The 23,555-nt window shown below is 44.5% G+C and overlaps 1 protein-coding gene across 1 annotated transcript in view; it reads left to right on the plus strand.

Annotated features, from left to right (window-relative positions):
* Nucleotides 1-772: 772 nt before the first annotated feature.
* Nucleotides 773-23,555, plus strand: part of gmds (GDP-mannose 4,6-dehydratase) — a 38,000-nt gene continuing 15,217 nt past the window's right edge. The window contains exons 1-7 of the mRNA XM_088425711.1: nucleotides 773-999; nucleotides 6,497-6,541; nucleotides 6,689-6,776; nucleotides 6,854-6,963; nucleotides 11,086-11,278; nucleotides 12,318-12,422; nucleotides 16,821-16,948. Of these exons, the coding sequence (XP_088281837.1) occupies nucleotides 943-999; nucleotides 6,497-6,541; nucleotides 6,689-6,776; nucleotides 6,854-6,963; nucleotides 11,086-11,278; nucleotides 12,318-12,422; nucleotides 16,821-16,948 (726 nt within the window). The 5' untranslated portion in view covers nucleotides 773-942. The remainder of the gene's footprint in view (nucleotides 1,000-6,496; nucleotides 6,542-6,688; nucleotides 6,777-6,853; nucleotides 6,964-11,085; nucleotides 11,279-12,317; nucleotides 12,423-16,820; nucleotides 16,949-23,555) is intronic.

The following is a 23,555-nucleotide window of genomic DNA, read 5'->3' on the forward strand; positions in this document are numbered from 1 at the left end:
AAATGTTTTCCTCGGCCCTGTAAAGGTGGACGCCTCCATTCTTTCTCGTATGCTGTTTTCATCCTTGGGCTGGCTGCTCCGTGGTCACAATTGTTTGCCGCGCCGTGTTGAACTTTGTCATCTTGAATCTTTCATGTTATAATTGTTTTGTGCAATCGTATGAATAAATATAGAATATGTATAACTAAAGTGCAGAAAAAGTCGACTGATTGTGTCGCTTTGGGTATTCGTCTGAGAAACAAAATGGCGGATAATGACAAAGACTCTTGAGGAGAAGGATTTGAAAAGATAAAAAGGCAAAGCAAGATGATAATATACTGTCCCTTGGGTTCATTATATATCACTGATATATGAAATTACATTTTCTCAGTACTGTTCACGTTCGGTACATTCATATTTTTCATATCCACCCAATATTTTTGTTTGTGTTATTTTTCTTTAGTTTTCCATTCAAAGCTACTCATATTAAATGGATAATTGTCAAAGGTCTGGTTTAATTGGTATCCATTCACCGCCGAGCAGAGGGGCATTTTTAATATGCTTGTACTGTGTTGTCTTGCTTTAAGTGAGAAAATGTGATGTTTTTGTTTGGTATCGAATACAACTCGAAAGGGCCCACCTCACAAATTTTGTAGTTTTACCTCCTGTCCGCAGCTGGCGCTGTAACTTGAAGCACCGGCGTTTAAAAACGCTTCCTCTTTTTGGTCACGGCGCTTCTTCTTGCTCTCACCCCATTGGTTGAATTGCAGCCACTTCCTGCTTTGTCACGCTTAGCTCGTCAGTGTCAATTTACCGGAGTTGACTCCTGAGCAGGAAGTCTTACGGCAAAGCGGCGCAACTTGAGCAAACATTTGTTGGCGCTCGCGTTGAAGGTAACTATTCACTTAGATTAAAGAACAGTGTGCCAAGTGTTCCCAACGTGAAGGCATCTTCGCCGGTGACATGGAAGACAACAAGATGGAAAGGAAAGTGGCTCTCATCACCGGCATCACCGGCCAGGTTTGTCCATTCACATCACTCGCTCGCTCACTGAAGACAGCCACAGTGAGAACGGTGCTCACTTGGCAACGCTGTCATCTTATTCTTATAACACATTCATATCAATTGAGCTCGGTTGTCATAAACGTCCAATTTCCCTTTCCCGTCCGTGTCCGTTGTTTTGGCACCTTGCGCTTTTGTGCGCAGCTTTTTTCAGGAGATTTGTTGTCATATGCATCATTGTACCTCACAAGTAAATTCTCATCCTGTTCACTTCCCTCCCGACATTCCATAAACAAGCAAGACATAAATAGCAATCAATAAATAAATACAAACAGAGACAGTGGTGCTAATAGCGTAGTATCAACGAAAAGTTTTAACGAAAAAGAAAAGCAGCTAGTTCTCCCTATTAGTTCTATGAAAGTGCTACTCAACTTTTTTTGTCTTGAAGTTTTCCTGAGTATTTTTCTTCCTTTGAATTTAAATAATAATACAAAAAGATAACTCAAAACAGGAGACTGCGCCATCCATGTCTCATTTCTTAAACTTTGGAACTACATATTTAGTGCAATCTGTATGTGTTTGAAGACAGATTGCATTCCATCTTTTATGTCTAGCTCGCCTTTTCCACAATGGTGTCAGGAATAACAACGGCTTTCCGCCTTGTCACGTGAGGTGGAAGAATTGGATTTTGGACCCGGGAGCAGTCAGGGCACTCAAGTAGGAAGTCGAGATATAGACTTAAGGGGTGGACAAACTAATTGACACGAGGGCCGCAAAGGCTTCCAAAATTTGACAAAAGGATCGGAGCAGGAGCAGATGGATTGTGTGTTTTGATAATCCACCTCATAAGACAAACATCTAGAAAACACGTGCTTTAATTTCACTCGAAAATTAACCAAGGCATATGAACGGCGTTATTCGAATCCCATGTCCCAAGTCCCAGTAATCAATGATTGAAAGGACTCTCCTCCCGTTTGGTCGTTTGTTCAATTAGCGAGCCGGGTGGTAGTTTGCCCACACTTTCTGTCCATCGTATGGGAAACCACAGCAAGTCTCGGCACGCGGCTCGGGAGGCCCGACTCGGAAACCTGACTCGGAAAGCAGCTCGGGAGAGTATCTTTTTATGTCGGCTTGAGCGGTTGACTCGACTTGACGCAAACTTCCTATCGCGGCATCGAAACGTATTCTAATGCGAGGCGAAGGGACGACTGAGTCGCGAGCGGCATATGCTCTACGGGGCCATCAAGTGGTCCAGAAGTCCGAGAAGTCAACGGTGTCGATAATACTTTTTACATTTTTTATCGTCTTTGCCAATAACAACCGCTTACTGTAATCCCCCAAATATAAGATGCACTTGCGTATAAGACGCACCCTTCGTTTTGGGGTCAAATTCTAGTATTTTGTGTGTGGGAAGTTTCTGAACATTACCAACTAGCAGGACTGTGCCATACGCAGTTAACACTTTAATTGCCATGGAGGAGAATTCTTGTCTTTTAAAATAGTGATAAAAATAATAACTAATACAATTCTTGTCAAATACTTTTTTTTTAAATGAAGGGTAGCTGACACCTTTGACAAGTGCTTATCTAATATTAAGTCAGTTGAGCCCTGTAGTGACAACTGCGACCATCGGATGGCAGCGTTGCCATACATATTACGCATACATGACATACTTGTTGTAAGTCTAAGTAAATAATGGTAATGAACCTGTAATATGACCCCACCCATATTTACATAGACATGGCACACAATATTTTGTGGGCTGGTTGAGTTCACTAGCGTTTGCGCTAATATTATTGTGGAGGGCCGCAAAGCAGGGGAGGAGACAGCCACGCGTGTGAAGAAGCCACTTGCTGGGCCATGAGGTCACCGTGCTCATAAATACTGCTGCTTTGACTCAAGCATAGAGTCGAGAGGGTGTGATTAACCAGGGACCACCTGAGCGCCGTTTTACGGGGTGTCGGGAAGAGGACCCCTTGCGCCTTTCCGCTCCGCTCTTCCGTCGTCCTCCGAAGCCTCGTTAGTCATGCTTATTTTGGCATTCGATGAAGTCCCTCGGCGCTTTCGCTGCTCGCGACCGAGAATGTGGTCTGACGAGTGCCAGGAAAAATAATCGTAAACGGAAGAATCCATGAGGCTCGTCATAACGGCCACGGATGGCTTCTTCAAGGCAGATTCATCAACACGATGCTTGACGTGAAATACACACACACACACACACACACACACACACACACATATATATATATATATATATATATATATATATATATATATATATATATATATATATATACATTTATACACACACACACACACACAGTAAGGTAGGATATTGCCGTAAGCAGGCAATTAAAGAAAGTTTGGGGAAAAAAAAAAACTTGCACGTGCCATCATTCTGCAAAGAATATATGATGTTATGACCTGCAGTTTATAGTCCGCAGCGGTATATGTCTACATATTAAAATAGAAATGCGACTGTAAATATGAATATCCATTACGAGCTTATTTATATTGATGCTGACATTTTATAAGAGGAGTGTGACTCATTCTGTCTTTGTGATGTAAACCAATAAATTAACATCTGATTAAATAAAGTACAAGTCGAAGTTTGGTACTTCTTTTTGAACATATAAACGTCACTGACATACTGACTCATACTGACAATTTCCTTTATATGCTTCTTTTTTTGTTTGTTTTTGTTCTCAAATTTTGAAATGTGTTTATTAAATGTTCAATACAATCAATCCAAAATGTGACAGTCATTCGTTTGGACCCATTAAAGTTACCAGCAGGGGGTACTAGACTTCCAATATTGTATTTTGAGTTGCCTGTCAACTTTTTTTTTGCTTTAAAATAAAAGATCGATGTGCGTGTTACAACGTTGCTGAACCTAAACATTCAACTTGACTTTTGACCTGGCCAAGAACACGTTAGAATGATCGGACTGTAGTTTAATATGTGCAGAAGATAAACAGATGCGTGTTTTGGTGACAAATGTATGGCTTTACCACTTCAACTTTTCACGTTTGATGAAACCATTTGCAAGATTTTTCAATCACCCAACTTGGCCTGACTTTGAAAGGGTCAGAACGTAGTCAGATAGAAATACAGTATATTTTTACCTTCAACCCCCCAGAATGCTCAATGGCATCTGCCCTGTCCACCCATATACAGTATATATTCCAAGGCCGTTTTGTATCAAAGAATTTTCATTTTGTGAGTACAAAACAAAACAAAAAAGCTGTTCAATTTCTGCAGATTTGATAGCTGTAATGGTATGCATTGCATGAAAAAAAACCCTATCATTTCAAGCCTCCTAATAGCAAAAAAATGAGTTATTAAGTGAAGCCTTTTTGCCGGCGCATATTTCTCCCGGCCGCCGCTCAAGTGTGCATAACAGGAAACTGCGAGGTGAGGCCAGGGTTTAGGGGCTAATGCGCCTCAAAAGGAGCTTCTTGTTTTTTTGCTTCTCCCCATATTGGTCTGGCTAGTAGCGCTTTAACCCTGGCGCGGACTGGGGAAAACATGACGGCAACTTCTAGAACGCCATTGTCCAGCCAAGGGGACATCCGGGCCCTTCTAATCACCTCGAGACGCATCAAGGCTTAAGGCTGCACAGGTAGACCTGGTCCAGCAAGTGCAATTTGGACAAAACTGGTTTAGTTGATCTTTTCAGCAGTGATAGATCTGTGCTTTATTTGCGCTTTGTTTGGCTTGATCTTTGTTTTTTGCCGCCGCCTCTGGCCGCTGTTGATATTCCGTTTTGCGGTGAGGAAGGACGGTGCGGCTTCAGTTGAGAGCTGTAACTGTCAGTGATGCACACGTTGCGTTTCTCTGTGAAATGCGGCCCACATGTACTTTGTTTGTAAAAATGTTGTGGTTTACCATAATATGCCCAAAATGCGTTTGGTTTGTCGATCCAGCAACTTGTGACCGTTGATAACACGCTAGCCAATGTTAGCATGTTATTGTGCTGCCGCGCTCTCGTTTGCCTGCGTCTTAACAGAAACCAAGCAAATAGATAAAGTTCGATTGTGTCGGCCTCAGCAAGCAAGCAGATTCCGCCGCTGAGTAAACATCCGTCATTGGCCCCGCCCTCTCTTCTGCCCCGTGTCACCTCCGCCAGGCCTGGCATACGTTTTGTGTACGTGCACGTACTGAATGCCAGCGGGATGGAGGGACAAACGCCATGACTGTCTCCCAATGTTCCCCAAAATGTGCGGTTGGAAACTCTGAGCACGGGAAAAAAAGAGTGTGACGGGAAGGAGTGGGGCTCCGCCTTTTCACACAGCAAAACGCACTTTGAATTGCATCCATCGGCCCGCGTGGAGTCCTCTTGAACTCTTCAGCACGGTGGCCTTCCAGCTCGCTTGGAATGCTTTTCAGACTTTTTGGGTGCTCTTCCCTGATCTTCACCGTAAGATGAGCCCAAATAAGGATTTCATGCGTTGTGGAAGAAGAGGACTCGACTCAAGGTGGCCACTAGGGGCGCCCCCATCACTTTTTTAGTTTTTTTGCAGCGGAATCCTATCAGCCGATTTTGAGAACCCGCTGATACAGAGTCCCGATTCCATCACTTGGCAATGTATAAACGACAAAAAAAAGTCTTAATTGTCTTTTTTTTTTCCTCTTAAAAATTTTTGCTCACATGGCACGAACACACTAGTACAGGAGTGTGCCATCCCTTGGCTAAAATACTGCCATTTGTCTTAATAAAAAAATAGATATATTTGCGTTCATTTATATGAAATTGTATTTGTGACTTTTCAATAAAATATTCAACTCAACCAGTTTAAGATATATATCAAATATTTCTCCATAGAACCACACATCATCAAAGAGCTTGATTATTTAGGCACTAAATATTTGGTAGCAACCTGTTGAGTATGGCTGATTAGGAACAAGTATAAAATGAATAAAATGGGCACTTAAAATTAGTCTTTTTGTTTGTCTTGTTTCCGCAAACATTTGCAATGACGGCTCCTTAGGAAATTAGCTTTCCAAAAAGGGGTTCCTGACTCAAACATTCGAGAACCCCTGGCCTGAAGGTTCCCCGTTCACTCGCTATGTTTACTTCCTATGTACACATAAATATATATGCACAGTATGCGACGCAGTTTCACAAAATCGGGCTTGCGTCGGCTGCTCTAACCCTTTGAATACTGATTTTTTTTTATCTTACCTGATCGCCTGCCATCATGCCATCTTTGCGCTGGACACTTACTGCTTAAAATGGCACAAGGTGTCATTTTTGGCACTGGGCATCTAGTGCTACCTGTTGGGCCTGAAAGGGGGCTCCTCCAACCTGCGCTCCCTTCTGAAGGTTTCTCATTTTCCCCAGATGGGCTTTTTGACTTTTTTCTTCCACAGTGCATGTGTGCATGGTAGGTTAGGAGCAACATAAACAGTGCATAGATTCAAATACATTTCCACACGTTTATAGATAGCGAACTAGTCAGTGAGGGGGCGGAGGTTTTTGCTTTATAGGAATGTCTCTGTTTGTCATTTTCAGGATGGCTCATACCTGGCGGAATTTCTGCTCTCCAAAGGCTATCAGGTGAGAAAGAAAGCTGGGTTGCATTTAAGTCGAAATGCATTTATAGGTTTCATTTGACCACTTACTGCTAGCGAAGCTTCGGACTCTTTTTTTCTTTGTGGAGAAAAATGTCGCAATGTCTCTTCACTGTATGTTCCGCGTCCTCAGGTTCATGGCATTTTGCGAAGGTCCAGTTCCTTCAACACCGGGCGCATTGAGCATCTTTACCAGAACCCACAAACGCATACCGAAGGGAGTGAGTGAACGGTGGTTCAAATTCGGTCGAATTCATTCAAGCGGGGCTTTAACGTTGACTATTTGCTTCTTTGTCAGATATGAAGTTGCACTACGGCGACCTGACGGACAGCACGTGCCTGGTGAAGATCATTAATGAAGTCAAGCCTACAGAAATCTACAACCTGGGAGCTCAGAGTCACGTCAAGGTAGCATCTTCATGCTTTTTACAGTCTGCTCATACTAATGGTTTAAAAAAAAATCGATGCTGCCCCTTTTTATAACACGATGCTTTCCATTTCATTCTTGAAGTTCATCATTGTTTTTACTCATACTGCATTTACTTTATATTTACTTTTATTCACTTGATCTCTCTTTCTACGGTAGCTTTTGAAGGTATCTAGCTCTGGTCAGCTTGCTCGCTAACTAATTTGTTAGCTAACTCTAACTCGCTGGTTATCAAGGTAACAAACTCTAGCGAGGTGAAACATTCGGTCGCGAGCCTACTTACTATCTAACTTACTTAAAAACGCGCACACTTGGGGGCTGCGATTGGTTGCGGCTGCGACCAATCTTTTGATGAAAAGGTTAGGCCATAATAAGCCCACGTATGCTTAAAATGAACTTTAGCTAGAGAATAGGCGAATGCGTGCCAAGTCAAACATGTCTGTCTTTTCCCTATTGAGCCTCAAGGAATGTGTTGTGCTTGCCCTTTGCGGGCCCAAATGTTTGCTATATTCATGAGTCGCTTGCTTTTTTTCCCCCCGTTTCTACCCAAGTAAATGCTCTAGACAAAACTGCACATTTCTTGATGGACGAGCGTAGAGTTTTAAGTGAACGATTCGAGAACACTCGCGTTCTCTGAAATCAAACCTCAGCCTCTGCAAAGCCAAGCAAAGCGCTGTAATGTACTTTGACCTGTAGATGGCAGCGGTGAGCCACCGTAGCCGCCTCCCTTGGGACCTGAGCTCAGCAAAATTCTAGTTTTTCTTAAGACGTAACAGAACACATGCGATAGCCATATTACTTGGCGTGCAACTGGAAAAAAAAATCAGCTCTTTACATATTTTCAGTGTGAAAATGATCGAGAAATCTGCTAATAAGCTTCTCTGGAGGTTGCTACATTCTGATACTTTTAAGGAGATGATCATTTTAAGATTTATGATTTGAGGTGATGATGCGCCTGTCTAGAATTTTCAATATTGGTTTGTTCAGAAAATGTGACGATGAAATGAGGAAAAGTGTTCCAGGAGACTGGAGGAATATCTGGCAAGTAGTGGCTGTTTGTGTGCGTGTGTGTGGGTGTATATAATATGAAATAAATATCTGATTCAAGTAAGGGTTATCCAACTTTGTCAAAACTACTAATCATTATGGTCAAACATGGCCATCGCTCTGTTTTGGAAACAACAATGACAACAATGTTCATCAGAATGAAGTGGCTGCAAAGTAACAACGTATGTGCCCGATTTTATCGTCGAAAGGTTTTCAAGCGATGTGACTATCTGTTTGTTTTTGTTATTTTTGGAATGCGGTGAACAGAGATTTAGTCAGTGGCGCTTTTCCAAAAGCGTTGCGCAAGACAAATGCATCAAGTTGGCCGAGTGTGGCGTCGCGGTTGATTTTGGAGCGGCACCAGGAGTGTCACTGCGGTATGCTTGTTTGCTTGCCACCCTTGTTTGAGACACAATGGAAGCTCTCATTTCTTTCTTGACATCAGCTGTCAAGATTTAGAGATGATATGCATGATGCGCAGGTGCGCGCACAATTCCCCAAATTGCCTGGAAAAAGTAGAGCCCAAGGTCTTAGCTGGTTTGTTCATGTTGAATGTGCAGCATTTGCTCCCTTCCATATACAGTATGTTGCCCGGATCCAAGTTGTTATTTTTTTCCCCTTCAACGGATCGTTTTTAAAACACCTTTTAAATGACCTGAGTAATATCAGGGCCGGGAAGTCACAATTGGATTAGAGTCCGGTTTTTGGGTCCGTGATTCAATTCGGGATAGATTTTGGACGCAAAATGATTTGATTCCATTGGGTTACCAGTACTGAAATAAGAATAGCAATTCTGATATGAATTTTCAAACCCCTAGAAAATACACACGATATGTCCAGGCCCTGCTTTGCTTCTAGGTCATCCAGACTGGAAACGACTTCCAGGATGTGCAGATTGGAAGATGTAGATCACAGGTGTCAAACTCATGGCAAGGGGGCACAATCCGGCCCGCCAGCTCATTTTATGCGGCCCGCAAAATGCTGATTATGACTTGAAGGTTCCGACTAAATACCATCATTGCAAGTTGTCTTCACCTTTCAAAAAGCATTTTTATGTTACCAATCCCGCTTTGGAAAAGTTTTTCTGGCCTCTGATCTCAAAACTAGGTAAATGGGCGAGGCTCATATTTCAAATGGCTTTGACTTCACAGTCATCAGTAACTATGATAAAAATGGCTTTGACGGCCCTGATGGAAGGGAAGGGATTTCATTTGCGTTTTATTCATCCCCGATCCTCCGCTACGTTCTGTTGATGCGCGGAAACGTCGGAGCAAACAGCTGGGCGGGCGGAGGTCGCGCTCGCGGTTAAAGCAGGTTGCCGTCGGACCGTGGGATAGTCTGGGTCGGCTCAAGTTCATCCGTCATCTTCTCCCCCGGGCTGGTCGGGATGTGTCGATCCGTTTCGGGTTTTGCAATCTGTCCGCACAAGCTCTTTGCGCGAGCTTTGGTTTCGAGGCGCTTGGAAGCAAATGTTCCGCTCCCATCTTTTCATTTATGCCCAATTCAATTGTTCCCGAAGAAGGATCGCTTTCTCTTTCCACTTGTGGAAGGAAGGAAAAGCAAAGTGCCTGCGCTGTCTTTGCCCTTGCGAAGGGCATTTCCTGTCCCCAGAACGCTCGGCTGGCCAAAATAACAGTTAGTGAGCCCTCTTCTGATGCTGGCGGGGAGCTCGGTGGCAATTTTCTTCACTTTTTGTCTGAGGTTCTGCCATTATTCTCATTTGTCCAAGTTTGGGTCTGTCTTATAGTCAGATGCAACTTTTGTTTTGTTTTTAAATGAGCATTTTTATAGATGTTATTTTATATGTGTATATGATATGTATAGACATATATTGGTAATTAATTGAAAAATAGAAGGGAAAAGCCATTCTCGTCAATGGTGTTTTTGTTGATCCCCATTAGATTGCTCTTGAGTGCCACATGCATCTTGGTAATTGTGTAAGAGACTTGAGTAAGCGCTGATACTTGTCCGCTTTTGTCTAGGCCATCAAGTGGAAAGGAAGGAAGGAAGGAAGTGCTTGTTGTTTCCTAAAGGAATTAAGTGGTGGAATTCGAATAGTCTACATCAATTTTCAGAGACATAAACCTTATTTGGTGAAAATGCATCATTCATTGCTATTGGGGGCTACGTTACATATCGTTTTTGTGTCGGCGGCGAATCTGTTACGTCAGCCGCTGCCATCGATGACAAAAATGCCAAAGATGCATTTGAACTGGGCCGGCGGTCAATAAATCAGTTTGTTTATGAATTTGCAGGACCGGCTCGCGAGCAGTAGAACTGGTAAAAATGTGAAATGAAAACAAACGGAACATTTCTAAGAATGTAAGCATGAATGCGTTTGTGCTTGTGCATTGCAAAAGAATGATGCAGATAAAGACGGTCGGAAAACGAAAGCACGGCGCGCAAGACAGACGGGGACTTTCCTGACTTTGACGGGCAGTCTTCAAGTGGGCCAGCCTGCCCTAACAAATGCCGTGGCGGCGTTTCACCAAAGACCATCTTCTCGTGGTTTCTTTTGTCATTTCCACTCTAGCTGTTTGGCTGGTGTTTGTTGGTCGCCATAGCTGCGGCCCGTGTCGCTGAACATGCCTGCCATTGCAGGCAAACAATTATAATCAGCCCAAATAATAGCCGCTCACATCGCAGTCTACTATTTTCAAGTATTTTTCAACGTACGTGTTAGCTAAACGCAAGAAAAGGCTAGCGTTTGTTCCTATAATGCTATAGCGTATGCTTATCCACACCGCGTGGTCTAAGGGGAACAAATGCTCTTAGCCTACAAGCATGTCGGTCCACAAACTACGGTCTGTGCGCCGGACGTGGCCCTTGGTACAGGAACAATAAGGGCATAGTATTAGCCTGAAAAAAAAAAAAAAAAACTTGCAATACCAATGAAAAAAATATCAATGTGTTTTCTAAGAACTGTCTTTTTTGATGGTCTTCCAAAAACAATGGACTGGGCAGTCATGCTATGTGGCTGATGTTTTTTTTTGTTGTTGTTGTTGTTGCTGTTGCTTTGCTTTGTCAAGGTGGATTTGTTTTTGCGTCTTCCGTAGATCTCCTTTGAACTGGCCGAATACACGGCCAACGTGGACGGCGTGGGAACGCTGCGTCTTTTGGACGCCGTCAAGACGTGCGGCCTGGTCCAAAGCGTCAAGTTTTATCAGGCCTCCACCAGCGAGTTGTTCGGCAAAGTCCAGGAAATCCCGCAGACGGAATCCACGCCCTTTTACCCCCGTTCGCCTTACGGTAATGCCTCCCTAGCCGACGCCTTTTGCCGGACGCTCGGCAAGGCTGTGTGTGTGCGCGCGCTTTTAAGTCAAGCAGCGGTTGTGTGTGTGTGTGTGTGTGTGTGTGTGTGTGTGTGTGTGTGCGGGAGAGTGTGCGTGAGTGTGAAAGGGAGCGGAATGGCTCTGGGTGAGACAAAGACACCTTTATGTTCACCCCACTCAGCACACGCGTGGAAGCCGTCCAGTTTCATGTTAGCGCTTGCGGGAACGCCCTGCTCACTCAAACTGAGAGGACAGGGCTGTCCACATCGCGTTGCTCTCATATCAGGAAAACTACACCGTGAAGAAGCAAATCATAAAACATTACATTTCAAGCAATAGTATTAATTAATATAAATTTAGACACTCAATAATGGCGCATCAAATTCGAGTGGCTTTGAATAGAAAACTAAAGGAAATTAGCACCTAAACAAATATTTATTGAAAACAAACATTTGAACTTATTCAATCCCAAAGGCGTTTTTTTTCCTTTTTTTTTTATTTAATTTTATTATTTTCAAGCATTTGGCTAAAATAGTGTCCAAAAAAAACTGTTAGATGAAGAAGCACTAAAGTAATCAGTTACACGAGGTGCTTAAGTAATAGTGGGTTTTTTTGTGTTTTGTTTTTTTTTTTTTTACACTTGGAGACTAAAATTTCGATTTTCAAAACATGTCGGCTTTGAATATGCTGTCCTTTCTAATAGCTTGCAAACGGGAGATGGAGGGCCACACCATATAGGTGTCAAATGCAGCCCATGTTGGGCTCATTTACTGCCATTCCAAATTAGAAATCTTGTCAATTTCCCTCCATTTTTGCATGAATCCTTTCAAGGGTAACTCCCGAACAGGGTCGAGACCCCAAAACCACCGGGAGTGCTAAACTTAGGACATTTGCGAGCCTTTCAATTACTTCATTGAGTAGCTTAGCTTGACACCCATAATGCAAATGTCTTGCTATGCATCGTGGGACTTGTAGTTGACAGAAGACTTCGATCCGAGAGCTGTCTGTCTTTCAAGGTGCCGCCAAACTGTACGCCTACTGGATTGTGGTGAACTTCCGAGAGGCCTACAACATGTTTGCCGTCAACGGGATCCTCTTCAACCACGAGAGTCCAAGGAGAGGTAAGAGCGCGCCGTGGGAAAATGAACAATCTCCTGAAACACCCAGTCGGATGTCAAAATGACTGCTAGTGCTCTTTGTTCACAAGTGATTTTACCATTGTTTATCGTTTTGCTTGAATAAGAGCACAAGGATCTCAGCTGCCTCCGTTGCTGCGCTAACTGAAAAACGTTAACAAAAAAAATGGACTGATCCTCAATTTTAGCAGTTCTCGAATGCAGCTAGGAATACCCCCAAGCATAAGCCACATTTGAAGCGACTCCAATTTTAATGCTGTGACAGGAGCAATCTATGTTTCTTTTTAAATTAAGAGCAAAAGAATTGGAACATTTCTTGCTAAATTGCATTATAGGGACTCCTTGGCAAAATGTGTAGTGCGCGTAAGCTACCGACAGACGAGTATACTAAATCCAAATGATTATATCTTCTGGAGTTTCTGAATAAAACACGCCACTACAAATGCAGTTATGAAGTTTAATAAAGGAAACACAAATGCTTTGATTCTGTTAGTGGGTGTTTGGCTGAATATCGGAAAAAAACAAAGTACTCTCGCAAAAGAAATGCTTTTTGTCATCCAATGAAGAATGCACTCCTGTGCGCCATACTGACGCTAACTAAACCATAGCACTTCCTAGCGTTTCGAGTTTTGTGCTAAGCCATTAGCGTTTAATGGCTGACCCCTGACCCCGCTTGGGTTCGTTGTCAGGCCCTTCATCGGGGGGAAAAATCATAAACACCCGAGTGCGCTCCTTGCCGTCGACTCGTATGCTTTTCATTTCGGTGAAAATCAAACCTCCGGAAGCCACGCGAAGCCTTGGCAACATTTTTACACCAAGGCTGTAAAGAATCCCAAAATGATCAAAAATGATTTTCTTGGCTTTGAGTGATTGCCTAGGAAAAAAAAGGCTTTGTTACTACACCAAATGCCGTACAAAGTTTTCACCCGTCTGCTTTTTTTCTGAACGAAACACTGCCTGTTCAGACAAGCGCATGGCACAAACCAGCCCGGCTATGAAATATCGGAAAAATATTTGCAACCGACTGTGTGACTGTAATGTGAATTTGTGGAACCAAGAACTTGCTTATATTTATGCCATACCTTGCGGGGGGGGGAGTAATGAAAAAGTTAAAGATACTTACCTTAGAGCACAGGCGTCAAAACTCAAGGCCCGGGGGTCCAGATCCGGCCCGCCACATCATATTATGTCATTTTATGCCTTGTAATGCGGTGCACCTTATACACTGCCTCCTCATTAGTCACAGTTAATGGAGAGCGAGCCCCCCGGCGATAAGTGAAAAACTGCAAAGTAGCATGTGAACGTGGGTACCTGAATTTTTTCAAGTGTAGGAGTCTTGTAGGAGTGCCCCATGAGCTGAATAACAGATTGCCTGATCAGTCAGTTGAGAACAGCACTGAATTATTTATTTATGTATTCATTGATTTATTTTTTTTGTCATTGCGGAGGAAGTTGTCTGAGTCTCTCACACACAGGCGGCTGAAAGGGACCGGCAAGGAGGAAAGAAAGCTTTGGCATCCTCTTCTCTATTGTAATAAATTGGAATTTCAAGCGCAAACTCTGCCTCTGATTCGAGGCCAACCGCGGCTCTCCGTGAGACTACAGCCAAAGGATGCAAACGGGAAGGGATAACAGTACTACAGTTGTTGTAAAAGTTGAACAATTTGCGTACTGCGGTAGTTTGGCGTCCGAGGAGTGCCCGTGGCGTGTGCATTTACAGTTGACTCTGCTGTCTGGCATGCAGGGAACCTTCACAGTGCGTCTCTCCGGAATATAGCGTTTTTATTTTTCATGAAAAAAATCCGCAATTCGCTGAGGGCGCAATCGGCGAGGCGGGAGGTGGCGAGGTATCACTGTATGGGAAAACAGCTTTGAAATAGGCCGTTCATTGAAAGTGCGCCTTATAGTGCGGAAAATACGGTAATAACGTTATTGGGAGTGAATGCGTTAGACAGGTGAGACTGGACAATATTAAAAGAGTGGGCGAGTGACTGGGTGGGTTTGTGCGTGCAAGAAATACGCGTTCTACCTTTTCTCAAGATGTAGCATCTGGGAAATATTTTTTTCCAGCCAAGTACCCCCTGACAGTCTCAAAGTCATTTTGGATGGAAGAAAAAAAAAAACAAAACAAATGCAAAAACTGTGTGTTTTTTGCCGTCCTGCTCAAGTAACCTGGCCAACGGAGTGAGTGGATTTGGTACCAGCAGTAGACCAGGTGCAGGGAGCCTCCCCTTTTCCCCTTTGCCGGCCTCTTCCCGGCTTTCCTCGAGTGCGACTGCTAGTGCAGGAAACACATTGACAGAGCGGCCTTTGTCCTCTCACTCGCCCGCCCGCCGTGTTCACTTGCTCTTTCCTCCATGCTGCACCAATTAGGGACATGCAGGTAGTAGGTGCGAGTTTTATAGGGAGACCCGAGTCAAGTGCGCCGGGCAGCCGCTCAGGACTCAACCGGGTATCAGATTTAGCCCATGTCGGGCTCATTTACTGCCATTCAAAATTGGAACTATTGTCCAAATTGAAAAGCACCTGTTTTATCATGCCTTGCCCCCGATTTTTCATGAATCCAATCAACGGCAACTCGCCAAAACCACCGGGTGGCGCTAGCGTTTGGTGTATGACACTTGCAATCCTTTCAATGACCTCAATGATTGGCTTAGCTTGGACTCCCCATAATGCAAAAAACTTCAAAAGTCACAGTACTCTAATTATGACATAATAAAGATTCCTATTTTGATTTCATAAATACAGTAATATTCATGTTTAATAATATTTATATTATCGCATTTTTGTACATGGAGGGGGTATGTACATGTACATGCTTTTGTACATGAAGGGGGCATACCCCCCCCTCCAAAAAAAACGTGCGTATATATGTATGAATAGGGCTGATGCCACAGAACATTTTTAGGGGTTGAAAGTAAATATATACAGTACTTCTATTTGACGACCTTCCGAGGCTTTCAAAGTCTGCCCAAGTTGGCCGATAAAAAGGTGGAGCTCGTCAAAATTCCCCGGACACCCAAGGGTTAATACTGGGCTCGGGGTTATTTTGCTGGAACCGGGGCTACGTTTCGCGTGCGGCTCTCGTCTCGTCGTCCCCCCGCTCTGCAACTTGACACCCGATGTTGGCCTGCCAAGGCGGCGTAAATCAGGAGCCCGTTTTCTGCTCTGCAGTCACTACGGCCGCCGAGCGTGAATACGAGCGCCGTGAATTTGGCGAGCGGGGCATCATTTCCCAAATTGGCTCTGCGGGATGGGGAAAACCCAGGTGGAGCAACCCCGCTTCATTTTCTCATCCCCTGAGTGTTTTTCGTTTTGAACTAATAAAGTGAATTGCCTTGGCAGATAGGCCGGATTTGACACCAAGACCTTAAATCACTGAGGAAAATGAGAAAGTGGAGCTCAACAGCTCTGGCTCGAATATCAAGTGGTAACAAATTGACTTGATGTTGTTTTCTTTTTCTTTTGGATCACTTGAAGCAGAGCAGCGGCGCTTTGTGCGTGCGTGTTTGTGTGTCTGTTCATCGTGGCTTTTACTGTCTTTGCGGGGACCTCTTGCGCTTACAGGGGCCATTCTGGTGGAGCCCACAAGTTCAGACCTCTTTTTTTAGGGTCAAGACCTGCTTTTCGAGTATCGCTTTTCAATTGGATTTTGGTTGCGCTTGGGGTAAGGCTGAGGCAATGTCGCAATGCTTAAAGGGGCGGTAAAATGATATTTACATGAAGTACTTTCCACACTAATATGTCATGTAATACCCAATGTAATGTGTGTGTATAAATTACGCTTTGCACATTGGTGATTTAAGTTCTTATTGAGTATGAGTTTTATGGTACCCGTATTTTTAACCATCAGGCAAAAACTTAGCTTGTAGCTGCCGCGCCCCCTTGCCAAGATGCATCCATCCGTCCGTCCGTCCATCACGGTGAGGCTCGCGGTTGATTAGGACTACTCTGGCAGCTTGAATAACGAGGCCAAAAACTGACATTAAAAGCATTTAGGGGGAAAAATGCAGCGTGTATTGTTTTTCACCTAAAAAAATCAATGTGTTATATGGAGTATTCAAGTAGAGAAATGTATGTTTTTGATTCGAACCCATTCACTTTTTTGCCTATATTATCTATATCACAGGCGTCAAACTCCAGTCCTGGTGGGCCGGTATCCTGCATGTTTTCCAGGTGTCTCTACCCAACACGCCTGATTCAAATGAATAGCTCATCAGCAAGTGAAAAACATCCTGATCATTTGAATCAGGTGTTTTTGAAAAATAAACATCAACAAAGTGCAGGATACCGGCCCTCGAGGACTGGAATTTACACCTATGGTCTAGAGGCATCCCATAAGCGTGAATGTGCCCTAATATGTTTTTTTAACATTTTTTTAAGGGGCGAATTTTGTGACTCGCAAGATCAGCCGTTCTGTGGCAAAGATTCACTTGGGCCAGCTGGAGAGCTTCAGTCTGGGCAACCTGGATTCAAAGAGGGATTGGGGCCATGCCCAGGACTATGTCAAGGTACAACAACACAAAACATACACATTCACTCCAAAAAAAACACACACAAATGCCCAAACCATAGGTGTCAAACTAAAAGCCCTCAAAGTCGTCATGGCTATCTGACACGCCAAACGGCTCCTCCCATATAACTCCCGGACGTCCTGTCCTTGCTGCTTGCATCATTTTAGCCGAGGGACTTCTGCTCGTGTGATAACGAAGTCCTCGTGCCGTGTTGAACTTTGACATGTCGTCAGCGTCTGAAATTTCAGCTCCCTAGTGTCTTCTCTCAATGCTTTCCCTTTGATGTAAAAGAATTGGACAAAATCCCACACAAGGGTTTGTTCCGCTAAGTGTTTGGAAATATGGGTAGCGTATCTTTTTGGGGTGTTTATCAGGAAGTGAAGCGGGGTGCAGACTAGTCTGGTCGCGCGGGGCTCGAGGAAATAGTCTGAGACGTCTGGCCAACTTTGGGACCGGAATGCGTGTGATCCCCTCTCCCTCCTTCACACCCCCCGCGCGCACACGCGCACGTATACACACAGCGTGCGTCCTTCCGTGACCATCAGACGGTCAGTCCGCTCGTGGGAAGATTCTCCATCCGGACCGCCGAGTGTCAAAGCGCAGCCAAATATCAAAAGGGTCGCAGCTCTTTGCGCGTTCTCACATATCTTAGACTCGCTCTTGAGATAAAAAAGACTTCTGATCTGATTTGAATTTTTGTTTATCTTGGAGAAATGGTCACATTTGTTTGAAAGCTCTCACCAGCACTACTGTGTATGGATCCGATTTTTTTTTCTTTTTTTCTTTACAGAAATAGACACATGTAAATAGTCTGTCTGGTTTGTGTTATTCCATGCAGATAGAACATGGTGCCGACAGGCAAGCCATCAACTGTGGCCACCATTCATGAGCACGCTGATCGGGTTTGGGTTAACCCAAGCACAATTGCGTGCAAATGCCCAGTGCAAACGCAAGTACGCGGAGTGTTGTGGAATTCTTACCTATCAAATAATCAGTCGATAAAAATACTGAGTCCCTGAACCGCAATAAGATCCTTTAGTCTCGGTGGATGGATTGATCGATTGATTCGTGGATGGATGGATGATATGCTAATGATTGGATGGACGGAACCTGAATGATTGTCTTAGACCCTTGAAAATGATGTCAAAATGTTAACTTATATTTATTACATGTTGAATTATATTGAATCATATTGGTAAACGTCCCTTAGCAGTTCCAGCCTTAAAAACGTAAATATTAATAACGCGCAATCCATGGCAGAATTTGAACCACCAATCCCTTGATCATGGGGCAAGGGAGCTAAAGCTAGGATAAGCGAGCACAGGCGATGATACGCATTTGCAAAGAAGTATATGGACCGCTGAAATAATAGAATACTGAACATCCGAAATTTTAAAGTGTAGAAAAAGTAGTATTAGTAGTATTAATGCAAGGAGCAGTTTTTAGCGCCGCTCGCCCACCCGCTTTGGATCCGTGGCCTCTTGGATTGCTCCTCGCGTAGCTTTGCCAGACCTCTTTTTCTTCCTTCACTGGTGCATTTAGATTTACATGCAGAGTACATGCGTGCGGCATGAAATCCCACACTCACTCAATCATAGTGACCGACTGCAGAATTCCCTTGACGGCCGCTATAAAAAGACAGGCCAGACCTCTTATTATGTGTTTTGTATTACAAAGAAGAGCAGACCCGCAGCAGAGCGAGCAGCTTTCCAAACTCCTTTGGCCCGGGGGCCCCAAACACGGCAAAATAATCCCGAGAACGGCGAAGGACCGATCCCGCCGACGCGCTTGGTCTCGGACCTTGGTCTTCAACGAGCCGGAATATTTCAAAAGCTCTCGCCGGTGATGGCCGATGGCCGTCCTGTGCATTTCCGCGAGATCCTCACCATTTTTTTTTTGTTTTTTAGTTCCAGACACATAAAAGTGTAAATAAAAGTATCATCGGTATTGGGGTGGTGTGTGCGTCAGTGAGGTCCCTTTGGATTTGTCGTCTCTATGCCGCCTTTTCAAAACTGGATTTATTGTACGTATTTTTCATTCAAAAACGTTTGAAGTCCAAAGGATTTAGTTTTTTATATATGTGTATATATTAGTGGCGGTTTGTGACATTCACATGTACGCCTTCTGGAATAACTGGCTCTCTCGTGCACACACAGGCTATTTTCCAAAGCATTTAAACGTCAATAAAGCCGCATTGTCTCATTAAAACTTGCATCATTACACGTGATGCTGTCTAAACTTAAAAGAATTCATAATCATTTCAAATAAATATCCACAAAATTTTCTCGAGTCCAAATGGCAGTTTGAAAATCATGGGCAGCGGAAAGCCAACGTTTGACTCAGAGGAAAAGACCCACAAAAGTGTCTTGTTTATGTCTGGGTCGGAGACCCGCGCGCGTTAATGGGACCTAATTAGCAAGTGCGGGTTTACTAGGCTGCGAGGAAGAAAGTCACGAATGAATGAATGAATCACGCTGTTTCACTCCATCTGTGTTTACATCTAAAATTGACAAACGCGCTGCTTTTTGTCCAGCTCAATGGCTGCTCCGGTTACATCCAAACCCCAAAAAACCTCAAAGTATAGAGTAGATCGCTGAGCGCCACAAACCATCATGCCCGTTTTGTTGTCGGGCTTTAAACTGCTGCGACCGGCGGTCGGCCGGGCCGACGGAGTCCAATGATGGCCACGTGGCCGCTAGGATTGCCCGCTTGCCCACTTTGTACGTTTGCTTTTAAAACCGAACGTCAAACGTTAACATTACCGTTAATCGAGTTTTTCATTGATTGAAAAAATTCAGCTCATTTTTGGCCCGATTAAACCCTTTTGCGGGCCAGAACCGGCCCAATGGCTGCGTGTTTGACACCTTTTAAAGCCCTCCAAGTGCATTCCCTGGCCCCGCCGATGTTTATCTTCAACTTTCCACAAGCGTTGAAATTTCAAGACGGAAAATTCTGGCGAGAAGCAACAGCGCGCGCGCGTGTGGGCCGTTCCCCGATAATTGGAGCTGCAAACACAGGTGCGGAAAGGCTCTTGCCCCTCCCACACGGCCGTCACACTGCGGCCTGTGTTCCCCCTGTCGGGCGCGCAGGAAATCCACTCTGCGTGCGCACGCGCATGGAAGAGTGCATCATTGTCTGCAAAGTTTATGTAGACTTAGTCAACGCCTGAGTGACTTTCTCAACCGACGCGCGCGCGCGCATGGGCATGAGCCGATCCAGACCACACCCTTTGATGTCGGCCGTATAGTGTGTTGAGGTTTGGGCACGGGCGCGCTTGGCCAGAAACCTTATACCCCACACACATCAGTCAGACCCGCCCGACATTCATACATTATTCAAATGTGGTTGCACGCGTACTCCCGAACACGCATATTCGGATCCTCACGCTGCAACTTGTGCCCTGACATGCCTGTAAAAAAAAATCCATGAATTGGAGCGCTCGGTGTTACTCTACACGCTACTGTAGCCGTGTATGTCCTGCGCCAACGTGCACGTACAAAATACAAAACGTGTGTAACAAAACAAGCGATAAAATACTGTCCTGTTCATGAACTCGTTCAGGGCCACGGACGAGAATTCTCGTCTTTTCAAATAAAAATAAACACGTTCTGGTCCAAAACGTTTTTTATGGCGGGTACCCGACAACCTTGATGAGCACTTATCTAATATGGAGCCGATTGAGCGCCGTAGTGATAACTGCGACCGTCGGATTGCAGCGTTTTCATACGTGCTGCTTGTCATCATATAAGATGATGGAAAATGATAAATATACTGGCGCTCTTTTCTGGCGCTGGCGTCCGTGTCCGAGCCCGGCCCGGCCACCGGCGTCCCATGGGCCTTGACTCCCTGCCAGGTTTGAAAATCTTTTCTGCGTAGTGCAGCATTTTTGGTTGCCCCGAATTGCAAATAGAACCGTTTTCATTGTGTTTCATTTCGGAACGTTGCCACTACTTCAAGTTGCTTTCGTCATCGGCTCGCATGCTTCTGCTTAAATGACACTCAGTTAGCCCGTTAGCCTTCATTTAGCTCCCTCGCATGCTACTTCCCTTCTGTAGTTGTAATTGCAAAGGTTCTCCGTCTGCATGAGAAATGTCAAACGCTCCCAGTGGTATTTTGGTGCGCACTGATGACAAAGCGCCCGAAGCAAAGCATGTCAACACAAAGCACCTGCCCGCCTTCTCTTTGGTTAGAGTACCAGCAAGAACATCGTGCAATTAGTTTAGGATTTCATCAACGGGATCTTGTGTTGTTGACGCTAATTGAAGCGAATGAGGGTGCCACGCAAACAAACGTTGAGCAATTGACAGGCGAGCGCATACGTTCGAATGATCGAAACCCGGCTGGACTTGCTACCTTTTGGTCAGCGCTCCTTTCCGTGACAGTAAAAGACCAAACTTGGTGTTTGTTTTTTATCTTTCTTGGGTTAGGGTTATTCTCTCTTCATGCAGATGTACTCCCCCTGTTTCGTCTGTCACTACACCCTCCTGTTTAGGCTTCCCTTCTTTAGCGTGCCCCCCCCCCCGCGCGCTTACTGACAGACGGCCGGCTCAAGACATTGTCACAACAACAGTGGTGCTCTTTTGGCCCCGGCTCTCACATCAATCACTGGATAAATACATTCTCTCTCTCGTGCTTTCTCTCTCCCTCTCTCTCTCTCTAATACATTTATATACATATATATCTGGCCTTCTCACCCCACGTATGTTGTGGCGTTGCCAAGCATTTGTTTGCTCGTTCTCGGATTTGTTTTTTTGTTTTTTGAACGCACCAGGCGGTAGAGCGTGAGCCGTCACTCACAAGCACGTCACCTCCTGCTCCGAGCGCATTTGTGCAATTCTCGCTAAACATGTTTTGCCCGTCTGAACAATCTGACACATCGCAAAGGGCATGAGCAACGGCTTCCCGTATAGACAGGAAGAGGGGGCTTTTTAGGAGGGCGGCCCATTGATTTGGGGGGGCGCAGAGCAATGAGAGGTTTTCCTGCCCAGAAGAATGTCACGGCGTTTATCTGCAGCCCGGCACTGGCACATGTTTTGTGTAGAAGCTTGGCCATTTGGTCTTGTACTCGCCAGCCCGTATCGGGTCATTTGTTCGCTCGGGCTCATGAGTCATCTTCATGGGTGAAAAGTAAAAGAGAAACAGAGTTGGAGTTGCTTTGCTCTCATTTTTTGTTATCAGATTGATGACGCGAAAGAAAGAAAAATAACAGCCACCTCAATGATTCTCCAGTTTGTCTTCTCTTGACCTCACAAACGGCATCATGGGGGCTTCATTCCATGTGCTCCTCCTTGCTCTTTTACAAGTTAACCGAAGCAATATTGGCTTTTAATACACGTCAAATGAGGGTACCAATACTCCTGGGGATATGTGGAGGAACTTCAGGAGCTACTGTACGTCAAATCTTATTAAATAGGGTTAGGGTTAGGGTGTATAATGCCGCGACTGAGAACGCTGCCATTTTCTTTTCTAATTAAAAGCAAATGAATTGGAATGTGAAGCAACTTGTGTCTAAATGGAGTTAAAGTAACTCCTTTTTTTTGTCCTCTATCACCACCTCATGTAACCTTGTCTCTGCTAGGATTTGGGCGGGGGGGCGTCATCGCGACGGGCCGTGGCGTCTGTCTCTCCCTGTCGGTCTATTGTATCGTATGTTTCTTGGACGGTTCGAGCTCATTAAAGGGACTGCGGATTTCATTACGGACAGCAGGAGGTGATGTAGCTATCACAGACATGGCAGCCTGTCACATCATTTTGTGACATACCATTAAATTTATAACATACTGTTGGGCGTTAAGAACACGTTTATTTGCAAGTTTTTGAAATGTGTAAGCATTTCATTAATTCTTTTTTAATGAGAAAGTTTCAGCATTTGTCCGTGTTGTCTCATATTTGTCGTCTTTGTCTTTTTGTAAAATTCGCCCAAATTGAAGTAGAAAAGGCGGATGGGGGGGGACTAACGACACCTCAGGTCAGAGGTCATTGTTTGCCAGCGGCTCGTCTTTGCGGAGGTCCGGCCTCCTCCCCTCTCGCACATCTGGCCGCCGGCAGAACACCACAACAAGAATGTTTAGATTTCCCAGGAGAAAAAAAGAAGTCCGAGTGAAAGCGCAGACTTTTCCAGGCTGCGCCCACGTGACCCAATCTCCAGTCGTCCCTCTCTTGGAACGCGGCCTTTTGTCGATGTGAAAACGTTACGGTTATGGCGCGGTTAGTTGAAAAAAGGCATCCAATCGCTGGCTTTTTTGGCACGTGTCTTAGTTTGTTCTCTGGAGACGACTTCAACAAAAAGTCTTTGTGTATGGAAACACGCGCAGTTCTACCACACAGAATTTTGCTAATGTCATCATTTTTTTTTAATCAATCAGACATGTCTGTTGAACAGATGCTATGTTTTTAGCCTTTAACCTATTTTGCACACCGAAGGCATTTCATTTTAAAATTTTTAGAGCACCCCATTAGATATTTTATAATGCTATAATTTATTTGGGGGCAAGGCGCACTCTAGCTTCTATTCTATGGGCCTTATAACGCGGAAAAACATTTGAAAACGGGTTATCGATTGTAGGAAAAATACAGTAGCCTACAAATACGTTCAGACATATGT

This window comes from Hippichthys cyanospilos, chromosome 10, assembly GCF_059441005.1.
Source record: "Hippichthys cyanospilos isolate Australia breed blue-spotted pipefish chromosome 10, RoL_Hcya_1.0, whole genome shotgun sequence".
Taxonomy (NCBI): Eukaryota; Metazoa; Chordata; class Actinopteri; order Syngnathiformes; family Syngnathidae; genus Hippichthys; species Hippichthys cyanospilos.